Here is a 14,709-nt window from a genome sequence, read left to right as displayed (position 1 = left end):
TATGTTTGGTCACTTCAAGACCCTTTCATGGATGGAGTAAATTGTACTCTGTAAAGAATAGATCAGTGTTTGACTGAAATTGGGTCCAAAATGATTAGGAAGAAAAGTCATATGTAGATAAGATATATTTAAAAAAAGAGTCAGTGTTAGAGAAAGAATGTATACCCAAAGAAACCAGCGAGCGTGACTGGTGGGATCAGGCCACGTGAAGTCGAAGTAGAGGTTGCAGGTGGGGTGGAGGGGGCCCCAGAGTGGAAGGAATCAGAAGAGTCTGGAAAAATGCTTCTAAAACTGATTGACCACCAGTCGGTTTGTGTTTGTATTTTCCTTAACTTCTACAAATAGCTCCCCTCGCAAAAGTCATTTTGGAAACTTACCTTTCAAAGTTCGTAAAAACATTAATAATTCAGTTATCTTTACCTGAAGAGGGTAATTTATCATCTAGTCAAGTGTGCATGTGTCTGCCAGGAAAGCTGTGAGCCAACGTACATCATACTCAGTAGCTTCAAGGATCTGGTTTGCCTTATGTGTGTTTGAATATAGAATTCATTTCAATCTGACATTCTTTTTTTTTAACCTCTCATCATATTTTTCTTCTAATTAGTTCTATAAATGTTTCCTCTTCCCAGTTTGAGCTGTAATAAATTCCTTTCCTGAACTGGCTTTCTGAAAGTCACAAACCAACATTGTGATGAATTACAAAATGAATACCGTCCCTTCTACCCTGTTTATTTTGAGCAGCAAGGTGTCGGAGAAAAGGGAAACACTGTTTCACTAGGAGAGGTCTGCTCAAAGTGGTTCACGCCCATGAGTTGAATGTTTTCAACAGATTTACAAATCTGTATGGATGGGTCTAATGGAATGACATGATTTTTCAGCTCAAAATTTTGAAGTTTAATGGAATCACTGGAAGTGATCCATAAGGAGAAAAGTTTTGCTGTCATGTAAGCCCTAGAGTTACCCATGGACAAAGACCATGATTTCTCTGGGAAATTGATTTCCCAAAGGCTATATTGCAGAAGGGAACAATGATGTTCAAAGAATGGACTGTGAGAGAAATGAATGTGTGATTTTTATTTTTTAGGTCACTGTTTCATTTTACTGTATAGGCGAGTAAATGCATTGTCTCTTTGATTTGAGATGGCGATGTTGAAACTGAACAATTTGTTGCTAATATTTAGGCTCATATTTTAATAGGTGCTTAACACTGGGCACATTCGTTCCCATCACATTGTAAAGCATAGATGAAAACTTTATATAAATAAGATTAAAGCATTGCCATAGATAAAATATCAGACATTAACCTTATAGATTCTTGATTTTAGAATGGTTTAGCTCCAATATTTGAAGAGCCATAGCGATAGCTGGTTCAAATAATACTGCTTAATATGTTAACCATTAATTTTATATACTTCTTTCTCATGTCCCTCTATGCCTTTAGAGAGTGGGAATTGCCTTATGCATCCTGAATTCATTACTGTAATTTGTGTACTGTGCATTGACTGAAGCCAATTTAAGTGCTATATTAGTGCAGAGTTTGAGCTCCTTTGCTTTGTGTAGATAGTGAGCCGTGGAGTTAATGTTTCATTTATATAATTTATTATGGATCTATGATAATGTGGTTATGATTCATGATCTTTTCCTGGATAATGCCTGATTTAAGATACACTGTAGTCTGAAAAGAAGTTTGAATTTGTAGGAAATCATGGCTACTGGTCCAAATATCTTAACACCAAATTATCACTGGCATAACTTTTTCTTCTTAAAATGAAAACTTGAGTTACTGTTTACAGCTCAGAATTAGACATGAGCATTCACCTAAATCAACCATCCCATTTTTCATATGAGGAATCTGAGATCCAGTGAAGATAATTAGATTTATGGCAATCACTGATGATGATAAGTTAGAGCTGTAGCCAGGACATGGAACCTGGTGTTTCTGCCTTCTGGGCCAGCCCTCTATGTGAGCTGCCCCGCCTGGCTGAAATGAATAATCCTTGCCATCTCATTTATTTGCAGCATGAAACCATTCACTGCTGTCTCCCCATAACTACTTCTCCTTCTCTTTCCCTGTGCAGCATTGTTGTGCACCCCCACAAAGACATCCTAGTCTCCTGTGGGGAGGACCGCGTCTGGAAGGTGGTGGGGCTCCCCAGAGGCAACGTGCTCCTCACAGGGCTGGGCCACACCGACTGGCTCTCGGACTGCTGCTTCCATCCCAGGTCAGTACGCACAGCTCCCAGAGCCAGCCTGATCTCTCCAGGAATGCATTTGTTTATGCTGCGTCTGCATTCTGCTGGCTTTTTTTTTTTTTTTGCTGTTATTGTTGTTCTTCTTACACCACCTTATTGAAGTATGAATAACTACATATTTAATGTCTACAACCTGATAAAGTTCTGAGATAAGTATACACTCTTGAAACCATCACTACCATCTATATCATACACATATCTATCATCTCCAAAAGTTTCCTCCCACCCACTTTTATTATTATTATCATTATAAAAACACTTAACGTAAGATCTACCCTCTTAGCAAATTTTTAAGTATTCCATAAGTAGTATTAGCTGTAGGCTCTGTGCTGTACAGTAGATCTCTAGGAATTACTCATCTTATATAAATGAAACTTGCAACTTTGTGCTTTGCTGGCTCTGATGCTACTTTTCTCTCTGCAGTCCCATCTCTTCCACTGAATTTCAAAACGTGTAGATAAATGCTCCTTTGGCTTTGGGTTCTATTGACTTTAAATTGGTTGCTTTTGATATTTGGTACATGTGAAACTTATTCCACAAGCGGATGCATTTCAAAAGAGTCATAAGCTTCTCAGGACAAGCCTTATAAGTGCTCGCGCTCACACGCTCTGACAAGGCATATGGGCTTCGAGTCAGTAATGTGTGCCAGTATTTACTTTCCCTCTGTTAATCTTGCATGTTTTCCTTGTAGAATTAAATTATCTGCCAAAAAGGATCAGAAACCAGTCATCATTTTTTTAAAAAAAATTCAGTGATACTCAAGATATTAAAGAGAACAAAGTAAAACTGAAGGCATTGAGCCCTGCAATTGGCAGGACTCACTGAATTTTTATACCTAGAGAACAAGGGCACAGAAAGAAAGACACGTATACATTATTCTGGTGGCAGGAAGCTCTGCCCACAGTTATCTTGTGGTCAACTCCTACCCTAATCCCAACTGTCATCTTTTATTTATCGTTATACCTGACACTTGTAAACACCCCTGCATTTAATTCTTTCTAACAGTCTCTGTTACTACGCAGGGAGGCTCATAGTTCTTAGTGCAAACTTCTCAACCATTCCACCAAGAAATTTTGTTCTTAGGAGAAGTTTATTGATTTATTTTCATGTTTTCATGAAATTTTTTTAAACCATCTTTGTCTTATCCTTGGTATAAATGTCAATAAAATTAGATCAGAATAAAAATAAACTAAATTGTTCAGAAATTTGTGTTAATGAGAAGATTGAGCTATTTTTTTATTTTAATTTTTGAAAATGTTTTCAAAGTATAATTTTACCTTTAGTGCTGGGTGTTTGAATTTAATTTTTGAACATACAGTGCTTTCCGTATCTGGTAAATGGATAAACAGATCTGCACCACCTCTCACCTCTCAGGAGCATAAAGCCCATTTTGCAGGCAGAAACAGCACAATTAGAAGTTTAGCCTCTCATTTCTGTAGCTGCTGGGCATACTAATCAGAGTTCCATAATGCCTCGTCACCATGACAGCCAGTGACTGAGATTTTCTCATTAGTGTTTGACCAGCGCACGGTCCTTTTAATACATCTTCCTGTTTTCCCACTCAATTACTGAAATTAAAATACATCATGATTCACTCACAGTATGCATTTACGTTCAGTACTTTCTTTGGCAGAATTGTAGTCAAATGCCACCACACTGCTTTTTTCAAGTGTACGGGATTAAAAATAATAGGAGACAATACATTTAGCCATAAGGGTTTTAAGTGAGAGATACAGAATAGCAAATGTTCTTTTTGAAGAAATAATGAAAAATAATACATGATTATTAGAAAAAAACCAAAAACTTCTTTTTTATTTGGGATTCAGATCAATTCTGAAGGAGTTTATATTTCAGGCCTCAAATATTTTATGCTTGATGTATGTAAATCACTGAAGACTATATGCATATAATATAATATATAATATGCATATTATATATACATATATAATATTTATTTCTTAAAAGTCAAAATGCATGCTCTCTGAAATTTAAGTTTGTGATATTGGATTTTTATTTTGGCTGAAGTAACCTGGTCGGTAAAAAATAATTCATTGTTAAAGATAGTATTTTCTCATCTGTATACTCATCTGTAATTAAAACTCAAACATAGAATAAATTTGATTCAGACATGACAGTTTAATATGTAGTTGGATCTTTGATTAATGAGTGCAGTCCCAGGCTTCCTCAGAGCCCACCTATGAGATCAGCTCAATTCTGCTCCCTTGGAAGAGGTCCAGAGTAGACACATTATACCATGATGCCTGCCTAATTCCTCTGCTGTTCACATAGAAAAGTAAACTCATACATTTTCTTTATTTTATTTTTAATTGCAACTGTTCTTAGTTGAGTGTTTTCTGTAACTTCCAGTTGGATGAATTCCTGATTACTGTGACATTTGAGCCACTGTCTCTCCCACTACAATGACACAACCCAGATTTTTTTCAGGGGTCAAACCTACTTGATGTGACACTGATAAACCCTGACTGACCCAAATCAGTCTTAGTTGTCCTGTTTCCCTTGTCATAACAGACATCTTCAATAGATAAACAACAAAAATAATAGGCATAATAATATTAATATCAGACAAAAGAGGACTGACAGATAAAAATTAAACTGAGAGGGCAACTAATTATGACTTGAGGCTTGATGATATGATGTTGAAATATATAAAACAAAAGATCTTATAAATACAGGACGATTCTGACAAAACCATAGCCATTAGAGTCAAAAACTTCAAAGTATATCAATTTTCAGTCTGTCAAACAAAATTACAATGGAACTAGAGAAATTAATAAAATAGTAAGTGTATTTAGTAGTATATATTGAATTTTGTACTTTATGAAGAGAGAATATAAATTCTTTGAAATCATTCATTTTTGGGTTTTTAAAAATATGTAAATCTAACACTAAAAATTTAGTATAAATGGATTATTCAGAATAATAAATATACAAACTAAAATTTGTGAGCAGTATTTTAATAGTAAAAGAAAATAACAAATAATAACTCAAATGTAATAAAATTTGAATTGTTAAAAAGTAAATAAATGATTGTTGGGTCAAAGAACTGTAAGCTGTTATTACCTAGTTGGTAAACAATGACAAATGCACTACTTATCAAACTTATGAGCTGTAACTAGAACCGTCTTCAGAGTAAAATCCATACCATTAAATGCTTTACTATTAATTTAAAAAAGTGAATTATGGATTCAAATTAAAAGGTACAAGTGGTCAATAAAATATAGAAAAAACAAGAATGAATAAATAAAAAGAAATTAATGAATTAGAATAAAAAATAAATTTATACTAATCCAAAAAAATTTTTTAAGAAAAAATAATAAACCAAAGAACTATAGTAAAATAAGCAGATACCTCAAAAAACTGCTGGAAAAATAAATTAGGAAACAGAAATGTAAACCTAGGCGATTTGGAAAGAGTTAAAGCCACATATACAGAGACTAAATTATATATATATTTGGAATTTTTGATAAAATAATAGATTTCTCTAAAAATAAGCAATACCAATACTGAATCAATATGGAACAGAAACCCAGACTAGACGAAAAGTTGGAACAAACTGAGTTTAAGAGTTCTGCTTTTCATTCCAATCTTCTGCAGTTTTATGACTGAGTTTTAAAAAGTTTCTTTTTTTAAAAAAGAGAATCAGTTAATTTTAGGTTCATTGAATTTTCTGAAGACAAGAAAAATAAAACTGAAATTTTATTAGTGAGTTCACAAGTATAGCATAAACATCATTCTAAATCGAACAAGTATTGTAGCCCCACAACTATAGGCCCATTTCATAATTATAGATGTAGAACTTTTAAAGAGATTGCAAAAAACGGAATTCAGTTCTATGTTTAAAAAAAGCAATATACAATGACCAAATAAGATTTGTACTTGAAAAGTGTGGAATATATAAATGATCCAACTATGAGGACATTATATTATAAATTATATTCATAATTAGACATTGAAAGTTACTTTAAAATGGTTGGATAAAAATCTAATACCTATATTTAAGATACATATGTTTGCAAATGTTGTTAAGCCCCATGTGTTGGAATTGACAAGGAGAGTGCATTTTGGAACAGCTGGGAACGAAGAAGTTCTGGCAGGTGAATGTAGAATTTGGATGCCATGGAGTTAGATGAGTCAATGCAGAAGGGGTACTTACAAGTAACAGGGCAAAGTGGGGAATGTAAAAACAAATAGGCAGAAATACCTAAAAAACCTAAAATCTAAACAAGAGCAAGGTCTCTTTGTCCAAGCTTCTATGCAAGCCTTCTTACTTCTCCAGTTGATGTTTATTCTCAATAAATAATAACCAAAGTTTTTGGTTTTTTTCTTTTCCTTAATGATAATGATTATATTTTATTAAAATATTTTGACACTGACATTTTCTAACATGTTTATAACTCAGAAAACAAAATATATGTGGAAAGCTTTTAACTATAAACACTGTACAAATATTATACAGACTATGCAAACTGAAAGCAATTTAAAACTTACTATGAAAGGGTCAGACTCCCAAAGGCTGTATTGTGTTCAAAATAACACTCTACACACAACTAATCAATACCATCTATTATTTATAGTAGAATTGATTTTGTTTGTATCTAAGTTTTTAAGTTCCTTAGTAGAATTTGTGTATCACGATACTTAAGGGGAATGATACAGGTAACTGATCACTGTAAAACCAGCTATTATTACATATTTACCGCTAGATGGCGATCATACATTGATAAGGCAAAGCGCCCTTTGCATTTCCTGGGTAGACTGATGAAGTAGCTGTCCGACGTGATTCGTTAGTTCCTAAAATGATGAAGGGGTGGGGCGACACAGAGGATGGGCACTGGCTCTGCCGTTGCACTGTTGAAAGAGCAAAATGTACAATACGAAAAAGCAGGAACCTTAAGCATAATCCAGTGCAAGCTAGACAGCATGCTCTAAACTGCTAATCCTTGGAATCAGAGTTTCATGCTAGTCCTATCAGTTTTCTTATCTGCAAAATGGGTATAATAATGATATCTATTTGTAGGTTAATTATGAAAGTTAAATGCTATCATATATGAAAAACACAAATTCTATTGCCTGGCACATAGATGCTCAATAAATATTACCTATAATTATTTTGTATTGATAGGTAGATATGTTGTGAACTTAGAGATACCTCAAAAACTTTTATAAAACTGATAGCCTTAAACACAGTGGGATAAGAAGGGAAGAGTATATGGTGATGTCTGGGTTACACTGACCTAGAATGTAAAGAATGCTATTGAAACATGAAACATTAGAAGATCATGTCTGAATTTCTTGTCAAGTTAAACATAAAAACATTTATAAGCTGAAAGATGAATATAATAAATGCAAAATATATGTTATTTATCTGTTCTTAGCCCTTGAAATATTTTTCTTTAAAAGATTGTACCAATAGGTTCATTATATTTTGTTTTTACAGAAGAGCAAAGGAATTTTGCATATTTCCTTTGCTTTTAGCTTTTAGAAGAAAAAAGAAGTTGGTCAGAAACACTAAAATAATTACTTTAAAAAATACTTATTATTTAAAATACTTTTTAATATTTAAAATATTTTTTAAATAAAATATTTTTGTTGTTTTTGAGGAATGTAAAGCACATAGTGTTTGACCTGCTATATCCATGAGTATGTATTATTATTTTTGGTTTAATTAGACTAGCTTTGGGCGACTGAAACAGAGTTGCATGTTAATCTCCAGGTTCATATTAACAGATCAATAAAACACATACTACACTGCTATCCCAGGGAATGCTCAATGCCAGTAACATAGTGTTGAAGATAAATATAATGTCCAGTTCTCTAATGCTTGAGGTTGCATTTTCCTTTGTATGACCACAGCTTATTATGTGAAACAGCATATATCTTCCTAAATATCTCTGTGAAATGAAAGTAGTTGGGATTAGTGGTTTAAACAATTTCACAGTGCTGCATTTTTTTCCTGATTTCACTGCCTGAGGCAGAAATAGAGTTGACAGCATCTTGTTAAACATAACTTCTACCCTTATAAGCTGATTGATGACTTGTGAATAAATGGGCCTCTACAAAATCCCTCATACTCTCCCTTCGCTGTACAAGCTCACTATTCCTGTATTTATATAGTGCCTAAAACTACAGTAGGAAAGCTCCTTGAGAAGCATATTGTTTAGTTATTAAAAAAAAAATAGAAGCATGGGTAACCGTTTTATTTTTTATAAACATAAAACCAAAAGTTCAACTTGTTTCCAATATTAGGAGGATAGTTTTCCATCTTACCTCTTTAAGTATTTTAGCTGTGAAATTTTTATAGATGTATTTATCACATTGAGAAATTTCTCTTCTATTCTCAGTTTGTTGAGTGTTTTCATCATGAGAGGTGCTGCATTTCATTTTTTTGCAACTATTAAAATGATTCTGCAGTCTTCACCCTGTATTCTATCCATATAATATTTTACATTGATTGATTTTTGTATGTTGAACCAACTTTGCATCCTGGAGTAAATATTAATTGGTCATGGTTATAGCCACCCCCCCCTTTTTTTTTAAAGAATTGGCTTATAATATTTTATGAGTTTCATGTGTACAAATTATATTTCAACTTCTGTATATACTACAGTTCACTCACCACTAAAGGTTTAGTTTTGATCTGTCACCAGAGAGTTGACCCCTTTACACCTCTCTGCCTCTGGTAACACTACTCTATTTTCTGTATCAGTATGTTTGGTGGTGTTTGTTTATTTGTTTGGTAAATATTTACATATGAGTGAAATTATGTGGTATTTCTCCCTCTGACTTATTTCACTTAGTGCAATACCCTGATGGTCCATCCATGTTGTCACAAATGGTAAGATTTCACCGTTTTTATGGCTGAGAAATGTTCCATTCCATGTCTATACCACATCTTTACCCATTCATCTGTCAGTGCGCACTTAGGTTGTTTCCATATCTTGGTTATTGTAAATAATGCTGCAGTGAATACAGGGTGTATATATCTTTTTGAATTAATGTTTTCATATTCTTCAGGCAAATACTCAGAAGTAGAATAGCTGGATCATGTAATACTTCTTTTCTTAATATTTTGAGGAATCTCCATACTGTTTTCCATAATGGCTGCACTTATTTACACCACTGAAAGTGTATGAGGTTTCTTTTTTTTCTACATCCTCTCCAACACTTGTTATTTCTTGCCTTTTTGAAAACCCTTTTAATATGTTGCTGGATTCAGTTTGCTAGTTTTTTGTTGGGGGATATGTACGTGTATAATCATAAGAGATATAGGTTATAGTTTTCTTCTGATGTCTTTGTCTGGTTTGGGAATCAGAGCAATACTTATTTCATTGAATGAGTTAGGAAGTTTCCCTCTTGTATTTTTTTCAAAGAATTTGTAAAGATTAGTGTTAATTCTTTACACATTTGACAAACTTCATCTGTGAAGCCATCTGATTCTGGCCTTTTCTTTGTGGAATGATTTTGATTACTAATTCAGTTTGAGGAGTTTGTCCATTTCATCTAGATTATCTAATTTATTGCCATATTTATTGCCATATTTATTGCCATGTTGTTCATAATTTCCTATATCATCCCTTTTTAATCATGTGAATTTGGTAGTGATGTCCCTGTTTTATTCTTGACTTCAATAATTTGAGTCTTCTCTCTTTTTTACTGATCTATCTAGCTAACAGCTTGTCAATTTCATGGTTCTTTGAAAAGAACCATCTTTCATTATAGGTTTTCTATATATTTTTACAATTCTTTATTTCATTTTTTTCCACTATAATACTTATGATTTCATTCCTTTGTCTTGCTTTGGATTTAATTTTCTCTTTTTCTCCTTTCTTAATGTAAAAAGTTAGGTTATCTTTGTAATCTTTATATTTCTAGTGTACTATTTATAGCTACAAATTTCCCTCTCTGTGCTATGTATAGCACATCTTGTTTATCCATTCCTCTGTTGATGGACATTTAGTTTGCTTCCATATCTTGGATATTGTGCATTTATAATAATCAAGGCATTTTTATTCATATTACTAAAACAATTAATTTTTCTGATTCATCTTTTTGTTCTCTTTTTCTGGCATTACTCTTAAACATATGTTTGATTTCTCAAAACTGTCATCTCTTGGTGTGCGTGTGTGCATGTGTGAGTGTGTGTGTGTCGGGGGGTTTCAATGATCTTTAATAGATATTATGAATTATTTAACAAGCTCTAATGTTAGTCTGAATTTTACTGTGTCATCTCAAACTTCTAAAGTATTAGTCATTCTTTAAAGATTAATGGGACATTGTGGGTTCGTCGGAAGTCCCACCGAGATGGAATGAATTACTCAAGACTTTGTGGAAAAAAGTCAAGAGAGCAGAGAGGGAAATGGGAGCCAACTCCCCGAGCCTCTCAAATCTCCCATATTTATTGAGTACAGTCAAAGGAGGAATGCAGGAATTTAGGGAAGGACAGGGTGGGATCACAATGAGTACAAAGGCTTTGTTTATTGTTGGCGGTTGGCTCAAGGTCAGAAGGCCCTTTTTGGTGAATCATGTTCCTGTTGAGCCTTTCAACTTATCAGGGCAGAACATATGAGAATCAGCTGCTTAATAACTTGGACTCAGGTGGCCATGCCTGCCTTAGGTTGCCCCCCTCAGGGGATCTTACCCGTAGTTGGCTAACCAGCCTTCTCACCTCTGAGTCTGCAGCTTTTTACCATTCCAGCCCAAGGCTCTTTTGGGGATAGAAGACTAACAGCAGGCACGCCCAGCGTTTATAGCTGGGAGCCTGGGTTATTGCTAAAACCTCAAGGCAGGTACTAAGCACATCTTTTTTAAGGAGATAAGCGGCTGGGATTTGTTACAATTTGTTAACCCAGTCATGGGCTCCCACAGGACATATTGTCAAACATACACATAATAAACATATGCCAGGTGATCTTGTGTAACCTAGCTAAGAAGTACAGCAATCTGACTTTTATGCCCTTGTGTTTTTTTTTCTTATTTTAAAATTGAAGTACAGTTGACCTACAATATCGTACTAGTTTCAGATGTACAATATAGTAATTTGACATTTATATACATTACAAATTGATTCTCATAGTAAGTCTAGTAACTGTCACCATGCAAAGTTATTACAATATTATTGCCAAGTCTGTCATCTGTTTTTGTCTTCATTTAATTCATCGCTTTGACCTTCTCTTAGTTAGGTGCAAAGTTAAAATGATTATTTTTTACTTATCTAATAAACATATATAAAATAACGTATTTATGTTTTTAGCTTCCTTGCAGATTTTCATTAGGTAATTATGTTTTCCCACATTCTATGGAAGAGACATGTAGCTATAGTTCTTTTAATGTCTGTAAACAAGTACCACACACGTAACCCCATTTAGGGTTGCTCTTTGTCTTCCCCTGCAGAAGAGCTAGGAAGCAGCCTCTGCTCTCCACTTCTTTCTCCAGGTCTCCAGTTCACATCCATGTCTGCCACCTGCCACTGCCAGTGTCAGGGCCCACCCTTAAAGAGCTCTAATTGGACTCATGTTAAAATAGCTTATTTCACTTCCATAGAGCTGTCGTATGAAGTCCTGTTGTTTTTACCAGACTTCAAGATTTGATTTGAATCTGTTTCATTGCATGGCAGAAAAATACTCAGTTTCTACATAAATAATATATTTAGTTCACAGAGTCATGCTCAACAAGCTTGACAGACTACAGCAGTTCACATCCACATTTTTTTTTCAACTTGGGTAATAAAAATGAGATAGCTTGGAGAGGGTGTTCTTGGTACAGCCACCCTGAGTTCCCTTGGGTCTTCAGCCAGCTGCTGGTGCATGTTCAGGAAATTATGACACTCGCCTTACTTGACCAACCTAAGAAGCTGTCCATGGCCTGTCTCTTATAAAACCCTTGTGGATAAGTGAGCCACAAGTGGTACTTTATCCAATTAGCGGAAAACATTGGAACACAAGGAATTGATAGATTAATCTTAAAATACGCCTACAACATATATAGTAATTATTTATAGTTTTGAATTCCTTTCCTGAGTGTGGTTTATCATTCTTATATCCCATTTTTACAAATGCCCCTATCCCCGAATGCATTAAGTGATCTTCATTTCAGATTTTTTCCTACCTCACCACTACTCTATCTAACTTTATAGATGCTAAGTTGTTTGATGCTAAGTTGTCTTGGACATTTTGGAAATAGGATGCAGCAGTCTTCTAACGATTTTTCCTTTCTTTGTTAGTGAATGGATTTCAGAGAGAGCTATTTTCTATGATTCGTTAAAATTGTCCCCTTCTTCTGACTTTTAGCATCATTTCAAAGATCTTCTGGTTTAAGAAAAAAAAAAGTTGAAGAAATAACTCAATTGAAAACTGGTCTGTGTGCTGACTTTCCAATTATTTGATGTGGCCTTTCCAGAAAGAAACCTTAGGGCTTCATGAGTTTTCTGCTGCTCTCAGTCCTTTTTCCAAAAGGAATGCCGGCTTCTGAGGTTTTGTGACCCATTCAAATCTAGAGGGAGCTCCCGCTGGCTGTTCTGCTTATCCTTCAGACACTTGTTCCAGAAAAACACTCTTTGCTGCATTGACCTTCTGCATATTATGACAACCATTCCCACAAACCCCTCCCTCTTCTCTAAGGAGGTTTTAGTAGGATTTTCCAGGCTCTTTCTTAAAAAAAAATTTTTTTTAATAGAAGTACAGTTAATTTATAATGGTTCAGGTGTACAGTGAAGTTTTATATGTATATATATATATGTGTGTGTGCGTGTGTGTAACCTATAATGGAAAAGAATCTGAAAAATAATTCTTTTTCAGATTCTTGTCCATTATATATTATTACAAGATACTGAATCTAGTTCCCTATGCTATACAGTAGGTCCTTGTGATTTATCTATTTTATGTATAGTAGTTTGTATCTGTTAATCCCAAATTCCTAATTTATCCCTGCACCCCCCCCCTTTCCCCTTTGGTAACCATAAATTTGTTTGGCATGTCTGTGAGTCTGTTTCTGTTCTGTAAATAAGTTCATTTGTATCTTTTTTTAGATTCAATATATAAGTGATATCATATATTTATCTTTATCTGACTTCACTTAGTATGATAATCTCTAAATCTATCCATGTTGCTGCAAATGGCACTGTTTCATTTTTTTTCTTTTCTTTTTTTTTTTTTTGAGTACTCCTTAATGCTGCTGTTTTTAAAACTACAAACAAGACCTTCATGCATTCTTTCAACCAATTTGGTGCGTAGTGTCTTTAGCAGACATTTCATGAGATCTTGGGCATTTGATGACAAGTTTCCTAGTTTGCTTAGAGCATGTTGTTCTTTGTTTTTATTTTTCCCTGGTCATTCTTGCAAACTCTGGGTAGGGGAAGTTAGAAGCTTGGGTCTGTGTCATCATCTTACTCAGAAGCCTGTATTTATTTTTAATAGATGATTAAAATTGGCCTTTAAGGTCGTTTTCATTCTTGAGTTTTTATATAAGCAAATTTTGCCCTTAGACTATTTCCGTAGGCAAGAAGTTTCTCAGGTCAAATAGATGCTGTCAAAATAATGACTCCAGGAACTGTTAAATGTCATGAGGAACTAACATTTTGCCTCTAGTTAAACCAAAAATCATTCAACTGTATCTAAGCTGTAAAGAAATACTAGCTTGTATGACCTAACCTTGCTGATTGATGGCCTGATTAAATTACAGAGGAAACCCTGGCAAGTTACTGCACATTTTAGAAAATTTTGTTGCTTCGCAAATATCAGTAAAGCTCCAGTGCTCATCTCAGAGAGGCATTATACCATGTATGAAAGCATTCTAATTGAGAGGTTGTAACACCTTGGAAGACAACATCAAGCCCTCAGGCTGAGAGTTGTCATTCTGGATCTACTATGTGCTTCGATGTAAATGTGCACCAGAGCCACATCCAAATGGGTGAACTGGCTCATGGCATGGCTATTCGGTTTATATTCAACTCTCTTCAAAGACTCTATCAATACTCAGCACAATCATGGAGTGATAACAGGCATCGTAAAGATAGTGACATGACCCCAGCAGGTTTCCCTACCTAGGTGTCATTACTGATAAATAGCAAGGCAAGCAATATAAAGGTATTAAGAATATAGTACATGTACCATTGTTTTAACTTTGTTAGCATCCCTGTCAGAGATAATCGTCTTCTTTTCTTAAATAAAATTCTCTCACAGATGAACAACAGTGGCAAAGGCTAAAGCAAATCTTAACTTAGAAGAATGTGGGGCTAAAGGTAGAATAACCAGGTAAATCATTTGCAATGGTCCAGGTGAAAACTGAGCAAGGCCTGGCAATCTTTTTTAATTTGCATTCATCAAGGGAATTAAACCCTATACGGAAAATTACTTGAGTGATACTTTCTCAATCCTCTAATTCTGGGTATATGGGAGAGCCATAAATGTAGTACATTCAATGCATGTATTAGGGCATTAGG

General features: G+C 34.4%; 1 protein-coding gene across 7 annotated transcripts in view; it reads left to right on the top strand.

Moving 5' to 3' along the window:
• SPAG16 (sperm associated antigen 16) overlaps positions 1–14,709 on the top strand; it is a 774,084-nt gene that overhangs the window by 372,981 nt on the left and 386,394 nt on the right. For 4 of the 7 annotated variants that reach the window (XM_072961327.1, XM_072961332.1, XM_072961328.1 and 1 more), the window contains one exon: positions 2,079–2,222. The exons of 2 other annotated variants lie outside the window; for them this stretch is intronic. In XM_072961327.1, the coding sequence (XP_072817428.1) occupies positions 2,079–2,222 (144 nt within the window). Of the gene's footprint in view, positions 1–2,078; positions 2,223–14,709 lie in introns of those variants that run through there. One more of the 7 variants, XR_012072758.1, reaches the window with a different exon arrangement.

This window comes from Vicugna pacos, chromosome 5 (assembly GCF_048564905.1).
Source record: "Vicugna pacos chromosome 5, VicPac4, whole genome shotgun sequence".
Lineage (NCBI taxonomy): Eukaryota > Metazoa > Chordata > Mammalia > Artiodactyla > Camelidae > Vicugna > Vicugna pacos.
The sequence above is the reverse complement of the archived record's forward strand: the minus strand, read 5'-3'. Positions and strand labels throughout refer to the sequence as shown.